This window comes from Salminus brasiliensis, chromosome 10 (assembly GCF_030463535.1).
Source record: "Salminus brasiliensis chromosome 10, fSalBra1.hap2, whole genome shotgun sequence".
Lineage (NCBI taxonomy): Eukaryota > Metazoa > Chordata > Actinopteri > Characiformes > Bryconidae > Salminus > Salminus brasiliensis.
In genome coordinates, this window is record NC_132887.1 from 39,731,042 (window position 1) to 39,754,201 (window position 23,160).

At 44.5% G+C, this 23,160-nt stretch overlaps 2 protein-coding genes across 3 annotated transcripts; both read left to right on the forward strand.

Annotated features, from left to right (window-relative positions):
- Positions 1 to 990: 990 nt before the first annotated feature.
- LOC140564912 (uncharacterized) lies at positions 991 to 3,052 on the forward strand. The gene is made up of 2 exons (XM_072690609.1): positions 991 to 1,080; positions 1,229 to 3,052. The coding sequence occupies exons 1-2, from the start codon at positions 1,042 to 1,044 to the stop codon at positions 2,270 to 2,272; spliced, it is 1,083 nt and encodes a 360-aa protein (XP_072546710.1). The 5' UTR covers positions 991 to 1,041; the 3' UTR covers positions 2,273 to 3,052.
- A 4,976-nt stretch (positions 3,053 to 8,028) lies between these two features.
- aftphb (aftiphilin b) lies at positions 8,029 to 23,160 on the forward strand. 2 transcript variants are annotated; one of them, XM_072690085.1, is made up of 9 exons: positions 8,029 to 8,138; positions 11,588 to 12,988; positions 13,114 to 13,259; positions 13,444 to 13,564; positions 13,820 to 13,876; positions 14,229 to 14,333; positions 14,748 to 14,781; positions 21,728 to 21,851; positions 21,967 to 23,160. In XM_072690085.1, exons 2-9 carry the CDS (start codon positions 11,627 to 11,629, stop codon positions 22,097 to 22,099), a joined length of 2,082 nt encoding a protein of 693 aa, XP_072546186.1. In that variant the 5' UTR covers positions 8,029 to 8,138; positions 11,588 to 11,626; the 3' UTR covers positions 22,100 to 23,160. The 2 variants fall into 2 exon arrangements, with proteins under 2 accessions (XP_072546186.1, XP_072546187.1); XM_072690086.1 differs by having other exon boundaries at positions 14,751 to 14,781.

The window sequence follows — 23,160 nt, forward strand, 5'->3', positions numbered from 1 at the left end:
ACTCTTTTTACTGCTATTGGTAAAGCACTGGATTAGCATGGATGGTGGGATGGTCTCCTATTGCAGCAGGACCAAATAGTACACCCTTATTTGGCACCTCACTGTAACCTTGCTCACCGGATATTCCTCTAATGATGAGGGTGGGAGGTGTCCTTCAGGAGTTAGCGATTTAGCACTATTAGCACTTAGCAGCTGTTTTGCACTTTAGCTAACACCGAGCAGTCTGGTTAGCATAGCACGCATTAATGACTTCATTGAGGCCTACAGTTTTGTCCGAGCTCCTGACCCACCTTTTATTTCCGTTGGTTCAGCCATGGCTTTAAGGCTTTACCAAAAAAAAAAAAAGAAGCTCAAATTGAACAGCGCCCCCTGCTGGACAACCTCATAATTAATAATGATGGAGTTTGCACACTGGTCTTAAAAAATGCTTTTCACATCTTCAACCTTGGTGACATTTGAAGCCGTAGTTTGCACACTGAGCTCAACGAGGCGTCTCACGCTCCTTAAATCGGCACTGTACGTAATGTTGGAGTTGTTTTCCGATGTCCTTTTTGGATAATAAACTGCTTAAAAAAACAAAGCTGTGCATTTATTTATAGTGTGTGTGTGTGTGTGTGTGTGTGTGTGTGTGTGTGTGTGTGTGTGTGTGTGTGGAGGGAGGGAGGGAGGGATGGGGGGATGTCTTGCACAGGGTCTGTTTACTGAAACTTACCCTGTCAGAAGTATTTGGACAGTCACATTTTATTTGTAATTTTAATTTTTTATTAATTTGATTGTATTAATTGGAAGTGGTGAGCACAAACATGTGAGGCATTTCTTAGCTTCTTCTAACAGCATGTCCCACACTGGCCTTGTGCATCGTTTGGCTGTGCATCGTTTTATGACGTCCATTTATGAACATGTCAGGACCGCCTCCCTTAGTTTCATTTCCTTAGAATTATTTCTCTGAAAAAAGGATATCCTCTGTGGGTGGATGTTTTCTGCTTGTGATCAGTCATCAGGTTGGACTGTGCTGGGTATTTGGAACCTTGGGAGTAAAAAATGGCAGTTTTTGAGGTCAAACCTGCTTTTAAATCGGAGGTAAGAAGCTACTGACCACAAACATATGTTATTTATTTATGTATTTGTTCAATTGAGATCTCAAGTAATTTAAGATGTAACTTTTGTTTTTTTGAGATTTGAAGAAACCAAATTAAAAAAATAACAAAAAAATCGTCTGTCTTTACAGATCAAGATCAATGCAGGGCTTAATTCTCGTAGAATGACCGAGCTCTCAGTGGAGGGGAGGCATGTAAGCATTCAGGACCTGAGAACCAGCATAGAGCAAGATTCTACAATATGGCCGAAGATTTGCGGGTTGGGTCGGTGCGACACCCACAATTTTGAATCCAAGATGCGACCTCAGAAACCAAGGATACTGGATTACTTGGTTGAAGATATGCCAGCATATCCAACTCCTGTCGAGTTTCATGTCTCAAGTGTGGCCCATGCCACTGACCTCGGACCATTCCAAGAGATCCTGAAGTCAGAGGAGATCAAACCCCCTCGCTCTGTGGTCTCGTGGTGGACCTTGAAAATTGGTGAGGAGGAGATCATGTCTGCGGAGAAACTCTACTCGCAAAACGAGAAGATTCAGAGGCCCTTCCTGGAGAAGTTCACCACCTCGCCTGTGTTCCAAACCAACAAATCCCAGTACGGTAACTACCGCTTTACCTTTCCCCTGGCTGAGCTGATGGAACTGTACCAGCAGCAGAACTGTGGAGGGAAAGAGCCCGTTCTCAGGGTCTTCAAGACCATGTTCTACAAGCAGGAGATTGTTTATGCTGTGCTGATTCATAGTCCTGAAGACAATGAGAAGTTCAGCAAGTACCCGCTTCTTCAAAGCAGTGAATTTGTTCGTTATGTCGACAAGCAGATTGTCTGGCGTGCACAAGCCACCGCGTCTGCCCTCAGCTTTACCCTTTCAGAAATCCCAGATAAATCGCAGTCAGTAGCGACATATCTGTGGGGCTCCACATACTATGTGTGGGATCAGGTCTGCCTGGCTTTTCATTTGCCTCCTGAAAAGGCCCTGAAAGTCCCTAAACAAAGGCTCATAAAGGCTCTCGAGGCCTGCAGACTGCACGAGATTGCCCTCTTCAAGACCAATGATCCTGAATCCTGCTTCAGAGCTGCAGAGAAAGAGGTAGACGGCTTGAAAACGATGCTAGGAGATGAGCTGGCTGATGTGAAATGTGAAAAAGAATCGGACGAGGAAATGAGTACCATATAAGAGGTCTTGCCACATGTTCCACAGGTCCAAAGTCCCATCAAACAACTAATTACATGTTATTTTTGTACTTTCAACACAGTCTAGTCCCACTACAGCCTGGTCTCTGGCAAGATATGTTGTTTATGAAGGCCGCTTGACTTGAAAAGGCCCAGAGCCTTTTCAGAGCACTCCAGTGTCCACCCAGGATCAGAAAGCATGTGATCAAGTCAATTAGAGATTACTCCTCCACCTCTTCCTCCTCCACCCGGTTTAAGAAGGTCGTGGGGTCATTTAGGCCTCCAGTTACTGCCGCTACGCTGGTGGGGTATGTACACTTCCAGTGCTTGTTAGCTATGTTAGAAGCATGGATTCAGTGCAGCAGCAGATGCACTACGGTCTGTGCCTGTGCACCAGTATAGCAGAGCCAGAATGGGTGGACGTGAAAGGGGTCAGTGGGAGAAGATGGATATGGAGTAATAATTATAGATCATTTGTTATTTCTTTTTGGCTCTGATGACATTATATGCGATCCATTTTAGAGCATAATTAGACATATCGTAGACAGGTCCAAGGCCATGTTTAGCTGTTCTTTCAGAACTTCTTAAATTCTTCAATTTTATTTTATAGAAATTTTTAGGAATTTGGTCTGAATTGACGATCTTAACTGAGTTATCTTGAATCTTTATGCCTTATAATCATGTTATAATCAGCTCTGTTGTGATGACTGTTATATAATTCTATAATGATTTTTTACTTTTTATGAATTTTATGATAAACTGCATTATGTTCTGCTTAGTTTACAGTTGGGAACATTTTAATAGCAATTATTATTATTATAATTATTATCATCATGATTATCAGGCTCTAAATGTGTCTTCTGTCATTTTCATTTGATGTATTTTAGGGTATATAATAATAATAATAATAATACTATAATATAACTCTTTTTGGGATGGGATATTATTAATAACTCATGTTTCTTGCTTCTTTGTTTCTTTTAAACTCTGCACATATGTGATAATAAAATAAAAGAGATTAAATCCAGGATTTCTGTGTGAAGTGTGGTGCTGTTCATCGTGTCCTCACAGTCTGCAGTGTAATAGTACCACTGAAACCACTTCCACTGGCAACAATGATAAGTGGCTCCAGCGCCTGATGCTACCACCGCCATGTTTAACAGTTCCGGTGCTCTCAGATCTGCACTGAGCTCCCATTGTACTGAGTGTTGGTCAATCCAGTGAGTACTCATTTTTTATGTGGTTCAGGGAAGCTACCAGCTGTAGTCCATCATGATCACTAACAGGACATTAAGAGGCCTTGGTGTTGAAGTGTTCAAAGATATATGCAACACTGTGCAGCCAATGCAACATCACTGGGCAACCAACTTGCCTGGAGGGAAGCACCGTATACCCGGCTTTGATGCATCGTCCAGGAACGATGTGGGGAGAGAGCACCGTCCATCCACCCTTGAGAGTGCGCTCTCCTGGGGCCCCGGCTGCTGATGGATGGCAGCATGACCGGGATTCGAACCAGCGAATTCGAACCGCTGGACTACTCAGGGCCTCCACCCTGTTGTTTTACCTTCCCTAAGTAACCCTCTAATGTTGCTTTTACGGTGGATTTGTGAATGAAAAAAAACACCGGCTCAAAGATTTACAGATTACCATCAGCACCTCTCCAAGCGACCCGGTTTCACTTTCCATTCCTGCAGTCCTTTCAGACCTCGCCCTGCGGAAGTCCGTCAAATACTCAGTGTTTGTGCTCAGCTGGTCATTTGGTTGTGAGCAGTCAGCTGAGGACTGTGTTTGCTGGGTTGTTGAACCACAGGCTAAAAATGGCAACTGCAGACGAAACTGCCTCTCCACCTGAGGTAAGGTCATCAACCTATGATAAACATGACTCCTACAGAAAAATGAGATACACTGCATATGTATTCTGGGGGCGGTTGGGTGGCAACTGGTAACTAGGCGGCATCTGCATTGCGTAACCTGGTTGCAGCACTGTTGAAGTCGTCGTAGTGGAGGGTGGGGTCGTTGAGTCAGTGCACATGACCTGACCATCACTAATAATGTGTTTTGGGCCTTTTTTGGAAGGAAGTTCTTCAGCTTTAGTGTTACAGCCTACAGCACTGCCTCCGTCTAGTTTGCTGGATCTGTGAGGTCAGCCAATGTTGTTGTTGTTTTTTTTTGTAGGTGGTATTTAACGTAAAAAGCAATTCACGTGGAATGACTGAGATCTCAGTGCTGGGGAAGCATGTGAGCGTAGAAGGCCTGAAGAAACACATCTTGGAAGATTCTACAATATGGACGAAGGTACGGCAGTTGGGCCAGACAGGCATCAACAAATTGATGTCGAGAGATTATCCCGAGAAACCAAAGATACTGGATTACTTGGTCAAAGATATGCCAGCATATCCAGCTCCTGTTGAGTTTCATGTCTCGAGTGTGGCCCATGCCACTGATGAAAGACCACTGCGAATGATCTTAGAGTCTGAGAGATTTAAAGCCCCTAATTCTAGTCCAGTCTCATGGTGGTCATTAAATATCCAAGAAGAGTAGAGATCAACTCTGCAGAGGGTCGCTACATGCAGAAGATCTTCCCAAATCAACCACAAGAGCAAAGTGAAGGTCACGAGCTATTCCTGCACAAGTTCACCAACTCGCCAGCGTTCCAGCCTGAGTCCCGCTACGGTAACTACCGCTTTGTCTTTCCCCTGGCCGAGCTGATGGAATTGTACCAGGAGCAGCACTGTGGAGGAGAAGAACCTGTTCTCAGGGTGATGAGCACCATGTTCTACAAACAGGAGATTTTGTATAGTGTGCTGGTTCATAGTCCTGAAGATGACCAGAGGGTGAGGAGCGAATTTGGAGAACTTCCACTTCTTGAAGACAGCGAATTTGCCAGTTATCAGGATGGGAACATTATCTGGCATGCGCAGGCCGTTTCCGATGCTCTTCAGTTCAGCCTTTCAGTAAACATGGAGGAAGCTAGAGTTGAGGTGCAACCTCTTGCAAATTCTATATTTTACGTGTGGGATCATGCAAGCCTGGCCTTTTACTTGCCTGACACTCGCAAAGCCTTAGAGGTTCCAAGAAGAAGGCTTATTGAAGCTGTGGAAGCCTGCAAACTTCCCAAAATTAATCTCCTCCAACCAAGATGTACGACTCCTGAGGAAAGAGAGAGGAAGTTTGCAAGAGCAAAGCAGGTGGTGGATGATTTGAAGAAGGAGCTTGCTGATGAGGCTGAACATGATAAGACTGTCTTGAGAAATTAATCAGAGGAAAGGAAAACAACATTATTCCAATAAAGGGGGTTTAGATGTTTTTACGTGGGGTTTAGATGTTTTTACGTGGGTTTTATGGGAAACTCTATCATGCTATGATATTTGGGGTTGTGGTGTGGGTATGGTAATTCTTAAAATATGAAAATATGCTGAAATAAACCTACTCTGAATGATGCAGTGCTTGAATTATTGTGGAACATCACAACAAAAAAAAACACACCAAACTATTCTCCTCAGCAATAAAGTGGCAGCGTGGTGTAAAATCAGCCTCTACCAGCAGGTGGCGGTAAATCCCCGATAACTGAAGCTGCACTCGTATTCAGACAAACCCCGCCCCCTGTGCTGTGATTGGGTAGTTTCCCGCATTCCTGATTGGTAAAACATAATCAGAGGTACATTTATTAAATAAACTCTACCAACCAAACATGCAAATCTCCCCACAATTAAGACTTCCATCAGCCAAAAGTTTTAATTATTGAATACAACTTTAATTTAGTCCCAGACTAAACACTGCAGTCCTCCATCATCTAGTGTTACTAATAAATGCGGTTTTGGACGCAGCCGCTGTTTCCGTTCTTTCTACGGTGGCGTGACCTACTTCCCAACTGTCCAATCAGAGGTCACCTTGAGCTTGAACTTCTAGCCAATCCTAGCGCAGGAGGGGCGGGTTTTGTCAAGATACGGGTGGGACAAACGCCTGGCTAGTAAAGTCTGCTGCGCTGTGATTGGCTCTCCGCTGAAAATGAGATTAAAACGTGAAGACGTGGAGAAATAATAATAATAATTTATTTTAATATTTTGATTCGTGGTAAAGATAAAAAAAGACTTATTTATTCCTTATTACCGAAACAGATCATTTGAGACTATATTTAATTTATCAGTATTATCCGTATTTAGAAAAAAAGGATAAAGGATAAAGGTGCACGTATTTGTCACTGTACAGTGTGGACTGTACAGCGAAATGTGTCCTCCGCATTTAACCCATCTGGTAGTGAACACACACTCACACACACACACGTGTTAGGGGCAGTGAGTACACACACACACCCAGAGCGGTGGGCAACCAACTCCAGCGCCCGGGGAGCAGAGAGGGTAAAGGGCCTTGCTCAAGGGCCCAACAGTGGCAGCTTGCCGAGCCCGGGAATCGAACCCACAACCCTGTTATCGATATCCCGGCGCTCTAACCGCTGAGCCACCACTGCCCCTAAAATGCAGCTAATGCATGGCAACATAATTAAAAAAATATATATATATATATTTATAATAATTTGCGAAGGGTAAACATTTCCAGCTAACAGAGAACGTCATAAAAATGTTGGGATTTTTTTTTATATAAAAAAAGCAAAATAGCAAAGTTATTAGAACGTTTATTACACAGTTAGAAAAATATGAATGTTGTGGAAACGTTTAAAGAAATGGTTCATATATATATATATATATATATATATATATATATATATATATATGAACATATATATATGAATATATATATATATATATATCATATATATATGTTTATATATATAGTGGTTTTATACCCATACAGTTCTATTTATATTTGCAATTCTGTTCATTTTGCAGTATTCATATCTGTAGTTACTGTTACACCTTTCAATATATGCTGTGCAATCATTGCTTTTCTCTCCCTGATTTTATTTTATATACCTCACCCTTATTATATATATATATATACCACTGCATGCACAATATGTAAATGTAAATAATACTATATACCATACCCTTATGCCATATCCCACATTCTGTCTATACATACATTCTAAGATAAGATAAGATTATATAATCCTTTATTAGTCCCACCATGGGGAAATTCTCAGTGTCACAGCAGCAAAGGGATAGCAAGACACTCAGATGCAAAAATGTAGATAAATTACCAATATACACACAATATAAATAATAGAAGTAAAACAAGCAATCAAAAACAGCTACAGCAACAGGCTGCCACCTCCGCACCACACACACACACACACACACACACACACACACACACACACACACACACACACACACACACACATTATAAGATAAGATAGTCCTTTATTAGTCCTGCAGCGGGGAAATTCCCAGTGTAACAACAGAAAGGGATAGCAAGACACTCAGTTACAAATTTTTTTTTTACAATAAATAATTTACACTGTAATATATATACATACATACATTGAATCTAATCTAATGTAATCTTATATATTTAAAGTGGACAGGTTTCAGATTTTTTACTAATATATTTTTTATATTTTTTATATGCTTACCAAATATGAAAATCCCATCTTCAGTTATATAATTATAAACAAATAAACGTTACCAAAACGTAAAAAAAAAAACGTTCCTGTTATAAATAAAAGCGGTTCAGGAGCATCCAGACTAGTGTGGCTGTGAACGACGTCTTAAGCGACCAATCAGCAGCCCGCCTGTGAGTCTGAAGTAGGGGCCAATCAGCGCGCAGCGGGAGGCGGGGCATGTGGGGAAGCGGGTGGGAGCTGAGCGCGGACAGGCGGGCCGTAACGACCCCGGAGTGAGGAGCGTTGACCCTCCAGAATTATAGACTGACCCTCGGTCGTCATGATTTACTTCAGGGGATAGATGAAGGTAAGACGAGCTCGCGGTTATTTGGACAGGCGGTCTCTGCTGCCTCTGCTGCCACAGACACAGCTAGCTAGCGCTACCTGGCTAGCAGGCTAGCTAGCCCCACACGGCGGGTAGGTGAGAATACTGAGCCTGACAGCTGTGGGTATCACCTGAGACCATGTCCAGGTAGACAGGTGTCCAGAGGGAAAGTGTGGATGCCTGCGCTTGTATGTGTATTTCACTTCGGTGTTGTGGCTAACGAGTGAGTTAATGAGAGAGCCAGGGGCTGTGTCCCAATCGGCAGGCTAGCGTTCTGCGCGCTCGTACACTTGGTAGTAAGTGCACTCACAGGTCTAGCGCCTCTGCTGGCCTCTGAGTGTAGTGAAGCTCCGCCCAACATCCTTACCTCAGCAAAGCTCTTGTTGCTGAATGCAATCAAATCCTCACAGCAATGCTCCCTACAAATTCTATGGACAGTAGAGACAGGTACTCCAACAGAAGCAGGGCGAGCTCTTTTCAGAAACAATTAATGAGGAGCAGGTGTCCCAATACTTTTGTCAGTAGCCCTTTCCGTGTTTAAAATTTGTGCATTGCATTGTGGGATAATGGTGTCCATCGTAACCACTCTCGAGAAGTCGTCCCCTTCTGAGTGGTGTGCATCGTGGGTATTAGAGGATACTCCACTTCAGCACTTATCTGTACTCACCTGGCTGGTATCACTCATTAGAATGCGATTGGGACGAACCCTGAGTCTTGACCTGGTGTTCTGTTGACAGCGAGGGCTTCCTCCTGCACTATTTGAGGTGTAGTCAGGTGGAGCAGAGCTGCCCAGGCTGTTGGAACTAAATCCTGGGACGGATTTTTACTTTCTGGACCTGAAGTCTCCACCTCTAGTCCTCTGGAGGCCACAGAAAGCCACAGTAGATCACGCCTGAGTCCAAACCCTTTAGCTGTAGGTTAGTTACTTACCTACAGCTGGGAAACAGCCAGGGCACAGCAGGGGGAAACTGCTGCCCGTTTATGAAGTCTGTGCCTTCGCCTCCGTCTGTGCCTCTGCGTCCGCCTCCATCTGTGCCTTCACCTCCGCCTTCGTCTCCGTCTGTGCCTCTGCCTTCATCTCTGACTCCGTCTCCGTCTGTGCCTCTGCCTTCGCCTCCGCCTTCATCTCTGTCTCTGTCTGTGCCTCTGCCTTCATCTGTCTCTGTCTCTGCCTTCATCTGTCTCTGTCTGTGTCTCTGCCTTCATCTGTCTCTGTCTGTGTCTCTGCCTTCATCTGTCTCTGTCTGTGTCTCTGCCTTCATCTGTCTCTGTCTGTGTCTCTGCCTTCATCTGTCTCTGTCTGTGTCTCTGCCTTCATCTGTCTCTGTCTGTGTCTCTGCCTTCATCTGTCTCTGTCTGTGTCTCTGCCTTCATCTGTCTCTGTCTGTGTCTCTGCCTTCATCTGTCTCTGTCTGTGCCTCTGCCTTCATCTGTCTCCGTCTCTGTCTCCATCTCTGTCTCCGTCTCTGTCTCCATCTCTGTCTCCGTCTCTGCCTTCATCTCTGTCTCCATCTCTGCCTTCATCTCTGTCTCCATCTCTGCCTTCATCTGTCTCTGTCTCCGTCTCTGCCTTCATCTGTCTCCGTCTCTGCCTTCATCTGTCTCCGTCTCTGCCTTCATCTGTCTCCGTCTCTGCCTTCATCTGTCTCCGTCTCCGCCTTCGTCTCTGTCTCCGCCTTCGTCTCTGTCTCCGCCTTCGTCTCCGTCTCTGTCTCTGCCTTCATCTCCGTCTCTGTCTCTGCCTTCATCTCCGTCTCTGTCTCTGCCTCCATCTCCGTCTCTGTCTCTGCCTTCATCTCCGTCTCTGTCTCTGCCTTCATCTGTGTCCGTCTCTGTCTCTGCCTTCATCTCCGTCTGTGCCTCTGCCTTCATCTGTGTCCATCTCTGTCTCTGCCTTCACCTCCGTCTCTTCTTCTGCTTTAATCTCCGTCTCTGCCTTTATCTCTGTGTATGTAATAACGCTGTCCTGTAGGTGTTAGATATGGTAGATATCTGTCATTAGGATTAGAAAGAAAGTCTAATCAAAGCCATAATCAGTAAAAAAGAAAAATAATAATTTTTTCTGTAGGTTTAGACCTGGTTTTACTACAACACACACACACACACACACACACACACACACACACACACACACACACACAGTAAACTGATCATGGGGGAACTCTATCTGTGTCTTTGTGCTCACAGACAAACACTATTAAAACTGAAACGGAAACCAACCCCTCTGCTCCACCTGACTACACCTCAAATAGTGCAGGAGGAGAGTGGTTACGATGGACACGATTATCCCACAATGCAATGCAAAAATAAATAAACGGAAAAGGAGGAGCTACTGACACCTGGAGAAAGAATGGCGGCAAAGGATGCATGTGCAGCGGCGACAGCGGCTGGAGAACTTACGGCGAGGTACACTGTATTGACAAAAGTATTGGGACACCTGCTCCTTATTAATTGTTTCTGACAAGAGCTTATCCTGCTTTTGTTGGAGTACCTGTCTCTACTGTCCATAGATTTTGTAAGGAGCATTGCTGTGAGGATTTGATTGCATTCAGCAACAAGAGCGCTAGTGAGGTCAGGATGTTGTATGGATAGGGTACTTTTGGAAGAGAGTACCAAGACTGGGTCGGGCATCACCATCACACGTCTCCACTTCCTGTAGCCGTCGTTTAAATGAATTAAAAGCCAGGCGTCGAGCATCGCTCATCAGTAGTGTCCTCTCCTAAACCTGCCTGTGTCACCAGCCCCAGTCTTCATGTCCGCCTTAGAGACCGCCGTCACAATTCAGGTGAGTCGGCATGTCCAGGAAGCCCTGGATGGACGTTTTTAAAGACCCGGCAGATCAAAAAACGTCCCAGTTGCTGAGTAGGGGGTCGCTCAATTCCGCAGCACTGCTAACTCATCACATCCTGAGTCAGCCGCAATTGATCGACCAGAAGCCGTCAGCAGCTGTGTGTGTATATGAGCTTTGATGGTGGAGCTGCAGGAGGAGGAGAACCTCTCTCCAGAACTGCTGTGTGACTCTGTGTAACCCATAGAGTGTAAAATCCTGTAGTGTTACTCTACCGCCTCAGCCCACATGCTGCTACACCTTCAGATCAAGCTTCTGCAGCTCTCTCAGCTTGTCCAGAAATGCATGTGTACAGCTGTCCATGATATGTTAGTGTCTCATTGCTTCCTTACTGACTTAAGCAACAAAAGCTGTCTCAGGGTCGTCAGATAATGGCATGTCTAAGAGTGGCAGGTTGTAAACATGCTCTTATTGACTCATCTAGCGAAGTCGAGGGAAGGTGCCCAATCCTGGACCTGGAGGTTCCCCCACCCTGCCGAGTTTAGCAGAGCTTAACAAACCTGTAACGAAGGCCTTCAGGAGCGTCTGGGCTTGGTCAAAGAATCCGAATCTTCCCCCGAATCTCCCTCTGTTTCTCTTTCAGGTCTACGTGCATGTGTCCTCCAGGCCGCGCTAGAGGAGCATGGAACCTGACGTGGTCCGCCTTTACTCCTCCTCCCCTCCTCCGCTGGACGAGGGTGGAGAGGAGGAAGACGAGGACGAGTTCGGCGCCTTCGGAGGTTACTGCAGTGGCGTGTCCTCCAGCTTCAGTTTCTCAGAGTTTAACACAGCCACCACTTGCAGCCAATCACATGCGGCAGAGAGCTCCCCACCTGACCTGCACATCACCACACCCGTACAGGACGTCTCTTCATCAGGGAAAAACGCGGCATCCGAAGAGACGGAAGCGCTGGCGGATAATCAGATGTACTCCAAGCCTTCGGTGAGCGAGACCAATGTTAGTGTAGACGAGCTGTCCGAAATTAGCAATGGTGTTCCACCATCTGACCTCAACGGGGCGCCGTCTGTGGTCTCCAGCGCAGGTCAACACAGACCAGCTAGCACTTCTGTGCTTCAGGACTTTGGGGTCAGCAGTACAGAGGAAAGGGACCTCGGCATGGATGGTGGAGGACGCTCCCTTAGTAATGGACCAAGCCAGCTTAACGTAGGTACGGCGCTTGGGGTCTCCACAGAGACTGGCCTTCAGTCTAGAGCGGAATCTTCCAATGGTCCTAACCCACCCTCCGCTGCGTCCCAGATCTCCAGGAAAGAAGTGTCTGAGTCTGGAGGAACTGTGGTGGATGAGGTGGCAACTCAATTCCAGGAGATTAGCTCCAATAAAACAGACGGGGATCAAAGTATTGATGAACGGAAGGAACAGCAGGAACACGAAGACGTGTCCACTGGTCTTCAGGGAGCTTCTGGTGAAGCTGTGCCTGAAAGCGGGTCTGATGATTTTGGGGATTGGACTGAATCAGAGGTAGAGGTACCTGGCAAGGAGCTTTGTGGGACTACGACAGACCTCACTGTGAAGATAGTGCCCGACACGGAGGCGGATAAGGTTTCAAGGGAGGTTAAGGGCACGGTGGAGATGGACGAGGACGCTGTTGGCGTTGCGGACTTCAGCCGGACTGAATCGGCAACGCAAGAAGGATTTGCTGACTTTGTCACTGCACTATCCGGCTGCTCCACCGACACTGATTTTGGGGAGACGGACACCCTGAAGGACTGGAAGGAGGATGAGGAGCTACCTGAGGAAGAGCGAGAAGAGGCTAACGACGACAACGCCGAAGGAACGTGGTGTTCGGCGCTTCCTCCAAGCGACAGCTTTGCAGATTTTAGTTCGGCTCCGTTTGGAGGTTTGGCCGGCAGTGTGGACGACAGATGGGTTGCGTTCGGGCTGCAGGAGGAGCGCGAGAGCCAGCAGGACTCGTGGGCGGCGTTCGTCGAGGAACAGCCGAGCATAGCGCCCTCTTGTGACGGTCTCCAGAATGACGACGTGTCGGTGAGTCGACAAAAATGTATTATTTTGCATTTTCTTTTGTTTAAATCGGATCACACTGAGCTCGTTCCACAGCTTTAGCGTTCAGCCTAACCCGCACCCACCCCTTACCTCTTGTTCTTTCTCAGGCTGGGTTGAGCTGTAAAGTGCAGCATCTCCTCCAGAGCACTTTCTTCCCCTCTGAGGTCACGTCTGAAGTCACAGAGGTTGTGACTTTACAGACCCTCCTGGAGCCCCAGGACCCTGGAGCGAACAGCAGCCACCCTGTTCAGGGGTAAGGATCCCATCCTGGTTGCTCATGACATGCTCAGTATCGCCACGTTCTGTAGTGAAGTCTGGGGGGGGGGGGGGGCTTCTCAGGGCAGCTAGTGAGACTGTCTCATCAGTTTGTGAGTGCAGAGATTGGAACACAGCCATGCTGCTGCTTCTCTTCTCCATTTCCCTGTGTGCCGTTTCAGGGAGGCTGCAGCCATGTGGTGCCACCTGCTGGACACACACAGCGCCCATGGCCTTAAGGTCCAGTGGGTCGGCTCACGCAGCAACAGGATTCTGCTGGACTGCCTGGGAATCCGCAATATTGTGAGTTTACCAGGTTTTTTTGGCCTTTCTGCACCTATTGCAGATATGTATTTGTACGCTATATGGACAAAAGTATTGGGACACCTGCCTATTATTCAGTGTTTCTTGTGATTGTTGTGTTTCTTGTGTTTCTGTTGGAGTACTGTCCAGAGAAGAGTCTCTACTTTCTACTAGATTTTGGAGGAGCATTGCTGTGAGGATTTGATTGCATTGAATGTTCTTGTTTAATTGGATGTTGTTTTATCGTCTTTGCAGTTGTTCACTGGTCAGAAGAAGCGACCAATGATCGTGCCTATGTTTGCTTCAGGCCTGGTGAGTGAATCGTTGAGCCAGTGTTAAATGTCCACTGTGGCATCGCCTACTCAAACCCTCAGCTAATCGAAATCTAAGAAGTCTGAAACACTGACAGCATCATAAACCTGGTTAATATTAAGTACATGAAGAACTGCACACCTGCTTTTATTGCTATTTGCACCCTGTTGAACTCAAGCAGCACAAGCTTTCTGACCTTAGATTAGAAGCAAGAAGTCCGTCTGTGTGTTAATGAGTATAAATCATTAACACATAGATGCTAAAAGAGATTAGTGTGAATATGGACTGTGATGTATGTAATACAACCACTTGCTTTGCCACTCACTCACCCACCCACTTGTCTTTTATTTAGGGACTGCTTGAACCTACCAAAGATCCTGTGAAACCTTCCCCAACCTCTCCTGCCCCTTTAACACCATCTTCACCAGGCCAGGGCAGGTCCACTTTATGCACACTGGTAAGAATGAGAGGAAACGTCAAGCCCATTTTAGATATTATTAAGGAGATGCACTACGATAATGTATAACCCATACTGAAAGACTAAAATTAATAATAGCAGCTTTCATGATTAAGTCATTAAAATTGATTTAAAAAGAAAAAAAATCAATAACGTAGAACCTATTAGTTGCCAGTTTTAATTATACTGTCTCTTACTGTAAAATAAAAGTAATGGGGACTTCATACATTTGTGTTTGTTTTTTGCCCTGTATGTACTTTTAATAATAATAAAAAATGATACTTTTAAATGTGATATTAAACTGGAAAATTCTTAAAAATAAATTTAATAATAAGACAAATGGGAATAATTGACTGGGGCTGTCAATTTAGCTACAGTTTACCCATCAAGCGTGTGTTTTCTGCTTGCGTCCAGCAGGTGGCGTCCTCATTGAGCAGCAGGGAGGACGGTACGTCTCAGCGCAGAGCTTCTTTCTCTGTAACACAAGACCGAGCTCTCCGCCACTCTCGCCAGAAATCCTACTCCTGAAACTCCAGCCTCTCACTTTGCCTCTGCATCCTTTTCTCTCTCTTTTTTTCCCTCCCTGCCTTTTCTTTGTCTCTCGCCCTTTTTTTCCCCCTCTCCCCCACCCAGTTTGTCCTCTCCTCTACCCATGGACCTAGGTCCTTAGAAACTGCAGAGTTTCAGCCCTCTACTGGTGCTTTCTGCACTTCCCTCCTCTCCTCTGTAGAGTATGGACTGGAGCACTGAAGGGTTTGCTGTGATGCTGAAGTCCAGTGGTTCCCAACAGAATTATGGGATTAATTGTGGGGTCTTTAAATTACCCCTTCATCTACATCAAACCCGGGTGAGCCTAAATCCTAAATCGTAGGCGTTAAAGTAGCAGATTAAAAACTACAACATTCCAAAAAAAATCCTGACCCAAAATCAAGCTTTGAATGATGGCTAATGTTTGGGTCAGTCTTGATCCCACAGATCCGTGGGAAACCTAATTTTCCCAATTATACATACATCATGATTTTTTTTTAATCAGAGCATATTACAATAGTAATGCTTAGAATAATAATGATGATGGAATACAAGCACCTCTGGTTGGGAATCCCTAGTCTCTCAATCACCCACCACAGTCCTCCAGTCTCTACAGTGGTCACTGCAGTCAGAGGAAAGGAAGTTATTTGAGGAATCTGCACAAGCCTGCTGTTTCTCCTCTTACCTCTAATCCCCTGACCCACCCCACACACCCCCACCCTTCCACTTGGTTTACTCCTGTTTTCTTGTACTCCTGCACTGTGGAATTCCAGTCTCTCCCAGCATATCTCTCCTCTTCTCTGGTTGTCTCTTTACTGTGCCCTGATCTGCACTACCTCATTGGTTCGACCTGAAGACACGACTGCGACTGCGAAGGTCTTCTGCTCAAATATGCAAAACAGCAGCAGCCAGTCATCATCAATTTCATCAGTAAAGAACAGCCAGGATCCCGAAGCCAAAGCATCTCCGTAGTTTTATTCCCAGCTGCACTGAAAGCTGTGGAGGTTTCTGTTCAGTAGGGACCCATGTAAAGCCATGGAACTGAACCGAATCGGGCTTGGTGTGCTGACGGTAGGCCTTAGAGACGTCACGATACCAGCTTTTCATTTGCGACACTCATAACGATATTGAATGATTGATTATTGAGGGATACAAATCTTTTAAAAAAATGTTTCTGTTCAAGATCATCATTTAAACTGAGGTTCTGATGCTGAACCTTCTCAAACACTCGACTACCACACCGGACGTTTCTGAATATCTGATCCAGCGTTTTCTGCTGATATTGGCCCATACCAGTATTAAATCTAGTGTATTAATATTAATCTGCACTAGAGGAGTTTAAAACACCTCAGTATTAACTGCCTCTCAGCATTTTGGGGACCTTTTATTTATTTATTTATTTATTTATTTATTTATTTATTTATTTATTTATTTTTATTGATAAGCTCACAAGCTATATGCTCACAAACCCTGACCAATAGATGACTGGCAGATTTTGCACAATGTGCAATGTTGGCTCAGGTAATTGGTATCCTAACAACTCTAATGCTCCCAGTTCATTCCACCACTTTACTTTTTTTTAAAAGCCCAATTTACCAGTTTTAGATAACATAATGCCCAACCCACACGTTAGGACCGCAGACCCTACCGTTTGGAAATACGTCAACATTGCACTTTATTGTTCAACACAGTTGATCCAGCATCCCATGCATCAGCCAGTGGGAGGCGCTGTGGGGCATTTTTGCTACTCCTTGTAGCATTTGGGTACAGCAAGGGATTTGTCCCTTGCTTTAAAATAAAACATCTGGCTAGTGCGCCCCCTAGAGGTTACTTCAGTTCTGCTGCATCTCTAACGCCGCCTCAGTTGATGAAGGAAATCGAGACGCCTCGTCTTTTCTATCACACAGCTGCGGGTGGCGACCTTCCGAATGTCAGCACTCCCGCTGGTCACAGTGGCCATACATGAAGCGGCAAAACCTCAGATTAGCTGCTCTTCTCTGCAGGCCTGCAACTAAGCCATGCCTCCACACGCTCATTATCAGCCCCCTAACTTGCGGTTTTCAAACCACCTACAGGACCACCTACAAGACCACCTGCATATGTAAAAAAAAAAAAGCACAATTTGCCCTTGTCGTCCTGCTTCACCTGGGCTGTTGTATGTAGTTCAGCAGGGTCACGGGGTCTCACATGCCAATCTAAGGTGCTCAATTAGAATATTAGGACCCCTATTAGGACCACGTCCAGTCAGTTCTCTGATGGGTCTGATTACCAGTCATTGAGCAGTGTTGTGTTTTGTTTGTTTTTCTTGGGATGGACTTTGGGTTTGTCTCCAAGCTAGCACTGCCGCCAACACTTCCGTTGCACATATTTACACGTGCGATCGGTCTCTCAGAAACAGTCTGCTTAAAATTTAATGTGTCCCCAAACTTTTGAAGGGCAGTGTGTAAATAATAATAACAATAAAAAAGTACTTATGTATTTAATTACCAAGTGCCCCATCATGGTGATAGCTTGTAATGCTAATTAATGCTAATGCTAAAGTATCAGGGTTTTTGACCAATAGAAAGCCATTACTGGTGGGAACCCCGTGTACGTTTGGTGTCAACAAGACATGGGCGTACAAACGGTCACTAATGTCCCGTTAAACATGGACATGGAGTCTACCAACAGAAAGCAGCAAAACATGAAAGTAGAAGCGATGCTTCTCTCAAGATTGCTACCGTACACTATATGTCCAAATGTTTGCGGACACCCCGTCTAATGAATACATTCGGCTACTTTTAGGTCGCACCTGACACAGATGTGCAAATGCACACGCACACCTTGTCTAATCCCTGTAGAGAAATGGAGCAGATAGACACATATACATGAACCTACTGGCACCATGCTGCCTAATAATGCCAGGCGTGGGCTAGAGGGGTATAAAGACCCCCACCCCCACCCCCCAGCATTGAGCTGTGGAGCAATGGAAGAACTGTGTTGGGAGCTCCATCCAGTACTATCAGGATGAGTTGAGGAGTTAAGGGGTGATGAGGTGGGGTGGTGATCATCCAACATCCTGACCTCACTAACCTCACTATGCAATCAAATCCTCACAGCAATGCTCCTCCACCAAAATAAAGTAAAAAAAAAAACTCTCTTTAATACCCTTTACTTCAGAAGAAGCCATAAATAAGAAGGTGTCCCAATACTTTTGTCCATATAGTGTCGCTAGCAGTGCAAAGCTAGCATCTGTGCGGGAGATTTCCTTAGTGTCCTGCTAACTAGCCCCCTGCTAGCCTGGCAGTAGGGTTCAGGGCCCAGTATATCTCCTGATTGGGCCCTGACGTCGTTAGCTTTGCGCTAACTAGGCTAGGCGTCTTTTGTTATTATGTTTTTGGTTAAAAGATTACCTCAGAAATTCTGTGTTTATTTGCCGATTTGGTTGTGAAGTGGGTTGTGGACTCTGTCACGCTCTTTGTGATGGTCAGTGTTCTGGACATGAAGCTTTAGAGGAAGGTCAAATGCTTCGGCTCGTCAGTTTTTACTTCAGAAACACTCTGTGATCTGTACTGTGCTTCTGTCTGGCTTTCTTCATCCTTCACTCGTGGTTGATCTTCTCTCTTTCCGCTAAAAGAACGACTGTGACTCTTCTCCCCGACCTGTCTTAAAGAATCTGCTCTCTGATGCACTTTAGTGTGGTTTTCTGCTGTTCTTCTCCTCCTCCTCCTCCTCCTTCTTCTGCTCTTCTTTCAGATTTAAAGCATGACTCTTTTCAGTCCAACTTTTGTGTTAAACGTGATCTCGGGATCAGTTCAATAAAAAGTTTTATATTATTAGGCTCTTCTCCTCTTCTGTCCTGTCTTGCTGTTCACTGTCTTTTCTATCCTCTTCACATTCAACATGCTGTTTATCCCCCATGCTTCTTCTACCTCCCCGGTGGCAGATGTTGTTGTTGTATAATAAGACACCGGCCACTTTATTAGATACACCTACACTGTGCTTGAGTTTGCTTCCTGACCACATGGCCACAGCTGACCAGATATGACTTTGGCGGGGTGTGTGGTAGTGGCCTAATAATGGCTAATATAGCCTAGAGAATAAGGCCCAGCTACGTCTCCAACAAGGTGCTGCTTCAAGGTAGAGGCAGCAATAAGAGCAGCACACATTAAATGGTACCCAGTCAGAATAATTTATATATATATAATAATTTGTGTATTTATAAAATTAATTGGTGGAGGGATACACTGAAGGCGTTGTGTGGCAAAATAGTCCCTAAAGATATTTTGACAAAATTTCATGTAATGTTGCTATGCAAGGAAACACTGGTGTTATTTGATGTTTGATATATATATATATATATTTATTTTTTTTATTTTTTTATTTTTTTAATATATATATTATATATATATATATATATATATATATATATATATATATATTTATATATACACACACACACACATATGCGTACACACTCTTTCAGCCTTTGCTATCCATTGTTCTTCCAACCCAGCAGCAGGGGGCGTAGTCGCCCAGCTCAACCTTGATTTCTTTGGGCCGGTGGAGGACAGTAGCTCAGACAGTGATACTGATACACCAATACCAGGTCAGAACAGGTGGATGTATTTAAAAAAAACAAAACAAAAAAAAAACATATATGTATGTATATACTATGTCCAAAAGTATGCAGACACCACCTCATCCAGCATTTCTTCTGAAATCAAGGTTATTATACAGAAAGTTTATTAATAACCCTTCCTTTGCTGCAGTTACAGCCTCTACTCTTCCGAGAAGGATTTACACTACATTGCATTTTCCTGTGAGCTTGATTTGGTTGATTGCATTCCACCACGAAAGCCTTAGTCATGTCAGTCATGCCGATGTTGGTTCATTAATTCTGAACCACAGTCACAACAGCTGCCGTAGCTCCACAGCCTTCATGCCCGTGTCTTCATCAGTGTCTTCCTTACGGTAGTTGAGTTCACTACAGCGAAGTGGTGTCTGGATACTTTTGGACATTTTGGATGTATACTGGTGTGTTTGGCTTGCCGTGAGTTCAACTCTGCTTGGGTTGTTTCCTGTTTTTGGAGTTTGTTCTGTGTGAAGTCACTTTCCCAGCCTTCTCTTCTCTAGATCGTTTTTTCCAAGGTTCCTGAAGGACAGCCCCACTAGGAGGCCAGTTGCCGGTGGTGGTGGGCTAATCCAGGACCCCTGTCCTATACTATGTCACCTGATCTCCCTGCTAGCTTCTTTGAAATGGCAAAGTCAGGCAAGGTGGAGCAGCTGTTGGCAGTTAGTGTTCTCCTCCTAGCGTGTTTAGGCCTCTAATGAAGTTACGGGAATGGCTGCTGGCTTTAACAGCTTTAGCCCTCAATCTACTGACTTGCTAGTGTCGTGTGATGGGATAGACTTCTGCCACTCGAGCTTAAGCACTTTCCCCCCTGTTTTTATAGAAAAAAATGTATATAAAACAATATCCAGTGTACAGACACAGTAGCTCGAAGGTTATTTCAGGACAACAGGTCAGTCAATTTGTAATGATTATTTTTTGTTTATTTACATAAACAATAGATATATAATGAGTTTATTTTTATTTATGTTCCCTGTTTCTTGTGTAATTATCATGTAATTACCAGCTGAACTAGCTTTAATAAGACATAATACTCTATATGGACAAAAGTATTGGGACCCCTGTTCATTCATATTCATATTGCTAGCAGTGACAAGAGCTTTAGTGAGGTCAGGTTGTTGGATGTTGGATGATCACCACCCCAACTCTTCCTAAAAGTACTAGATGGAGCACCACCACCATCCATCATTCCAGAGAACACAGTTCTTCCACTGCTCAACAGCTCCTCAATGCTTGGGGGGCTTTATACCCCTCTGCTAGCCCACGCCTGGCATTAGGCAGCATGTTGCCAAAAGGTTCACCATGTTCATCAGCTCCAGAGAGTCCTATTCTATTGGCATTACTTCTCTACAGGGACTAGACAAGCTGTCGGTGCACATTTGCAGTGAGCGCATTCATTAGAAGGGGTGTCCACAAATATTTGTAGTGTCATTTGTTTGCTTGGCCTGAAGCTTCTTTAGACCTTTAAAAGGTCTCACACCCACGCATCTGTATTATGATATGTGTATGAAACTAAAAGTGGTTCTTCCAGTGGTTCCTCGCCCAAAGATCCTTCTGAAGCACCTTACTGAAGAACCTGTAAGAAGAACATGAGTTTATCTATTTTCTATGTGCATGAATCTCAACCTTCTTCCATGATATGATCTTTCCAAGCGTGTGTCAAGACCAGACAAAGACGCTTGACCTGCTGGTAAACGTCACATGACTGGAAGACACTTGTCGTTTGTCACTCACCAGAAATGCTGGTACCTGGTAACCCTGAGGCTACTGGACGCTTGAGCTTGGCTCCCTTTTCAGTTTCACCCCTGGCCTTTGTCTCTGAAGTGTGTGTCTTGCTAGCGTGGTTGCATACCTTGCGTGAAGTGATGTGTGTCGTGTTTAAAAGACATTGAAGTTGAGAGTGTTGTTTGCCAAGGGCGAGTTCATCTGCTGAGGTGTCGTTCTGCCATCCCTATGTGTGTTAATCTCTTGAATATTTGCAATGCCTGTATTATCCCTATATTGTCATACACATGCAATGCAAGCCAGCATTGTTATATATATATATATATGTATATGTATATGTGTGTATATATATGTATATGTAGTGTGTGTGTGTGTGTGTGTGTGTATATATATATGTATGTATGTATGTATGTATATATATATATATATATATATATATATATATATATATATATATGTATATGTGTGTGTGTGTGTGTGTGTGTGATGACATTGTTACGCTGTGTTATAAACGCATTCTTTCCTGTAGGCGTGGATCCGGAGTTGTATGAGCTGACCACTGCTAAACTGGACAGCGGTAACGTGGGCAGCAATGTAGCAGAGGCCTTCAACAGACTGATGGAGACCGCAGAGAGAACCAGCACTGTGACGAGGTACCACATACAGAGATACATCCATTTTTCACTTCCCAAAACTGGAACTAATGGGCCTATATGGGCCATCTTAAGGCTCTGAATGGTGAGTTTGTGACAGTGTGAATTTTCACAGAAAGGATGAGAGAGATGGAGCCATCAGTGAGGAGGCCACCCGGGTCATCCCGCTCCTCCCTGACCTGTCTTTCATGCGAGCCAGAGTTTTGATGTTCCCCTACTCCCTGAACCCTGCAGCCAATTGCCCTTAACCACCAGCATCCTGCCTTAATCATCCAGCCGTCCAGCAGCTCCCTGAACCCCCTGTTCAGCGAGAGGGCGTTATCCAGGACCAGTGACGGTAACAGACGGCACCTCCAGATAAAGCACATCTGTCTTTAAGAGAGTTTCATCTCTAGTATTGTTCCATAAACAGGGAGTGTTTTCCGGTGCCGTTTCCTTGTGACGCTCTGACGGCTCTGATCAACACTTTGCACATTTTACTACTTGAAGTAATGTTGACTTATTAATACTGACCGTTTGTGATATTCTCTTCGTCTAGACGTTGTTCTAGAACAGCTTTGATCTTTATACAGACAATTCATTACATTACAAAGGTTTCGTTGTTGTGCTCATTCATTCCGATGTTTGGACACACTCATGTTGAACAGGTTTTATTTTAATAGTATTATTTTTTTTTTTACCATTTCCCACATTTCTGAATAATAATTACATCAAAACTAAATTGCATAGTTCAAACATTGTGAGCGATATCAGCCATCTACCAAATAAGGCTATTTAGACACCTTTCTCCCTCATTACAAGGCAGCTGATTGGCTGAAATTGATGAACAGGGGCCACTAATCCCTCTCTTTTTTTTAATAGGAATTTATAATGGTAGCATTTCTAATTCTAATGCATGTTTGTCTCAGAAACAGCTCTAAAGGGTGTAAGCCAGAGCCTTTAGAGCTAAACGTCTATGAAAATAGAAGAACATACAATCAGGTGTGCTCAGACTTTTGACTGATTGACTGGTTAATTACCTTTTCTGTTTGATGTCTGTATTTGCTTTTGCTTAATTTCTGTCCAGGAATGAACTGAAGATACAGATTTTATCCATCGTTGTCTTTAATGAGGGACTCTTTGTTTTATTTATTATATTTATCTGCTGGTGGTGTGTGTTGGTGTGTGTGTGTATTTATTGCTATCATATCTGTGTTGAACAGTCTGAAAAGATATTTTGCCTGTGTGAACCTGATCAGAATGATTGTAATGAGAGCGGGTCTGGATCTGGGGAGAAGAACGTCACTGTGAATAAAAACAGTGTGTTCGT

Excerpts from the sequence above, each read along its gene's own strand:
- LOC140564912 (XM_072690609.1), top strand. The coding sequence starts at position 1,042 with ATGGCAGTTTTTGAGGTCAAACCTGCTTTTAAATCGGAG. Across the intron at positions 1,081-1,228 it reads AACCTGCTTTTAAATCGGAG|ATCAAGATCAATGCAGGGCT; the intron begins GTAAGAAGCTAC and ends CTGTCTTTACAG.
- aftphb (XM_072690085.1), top strand. The coding sequence starts at position 11,627 with ATGGAACCTGACGTGGTCCGCCTTTACTCCTCCTCCCCTCCTCCGCTG. Across the intron at positions 13,260-13,443 it reads AGCAGCCACCCTGTTCAGGG|GGAGGCTGCAGCCATGTGGT; the intron begins GTAAGGATCCCA and ends GTGCCGTTTCAG. Across the intron at positions 14,334-14,747 it reads GGTCCACTTTATGCACACTG|CAGGTGGCGTCCTCATTGAG; the intron begins GTAAGAATGAGA and ends GCTTGCGTCCAG.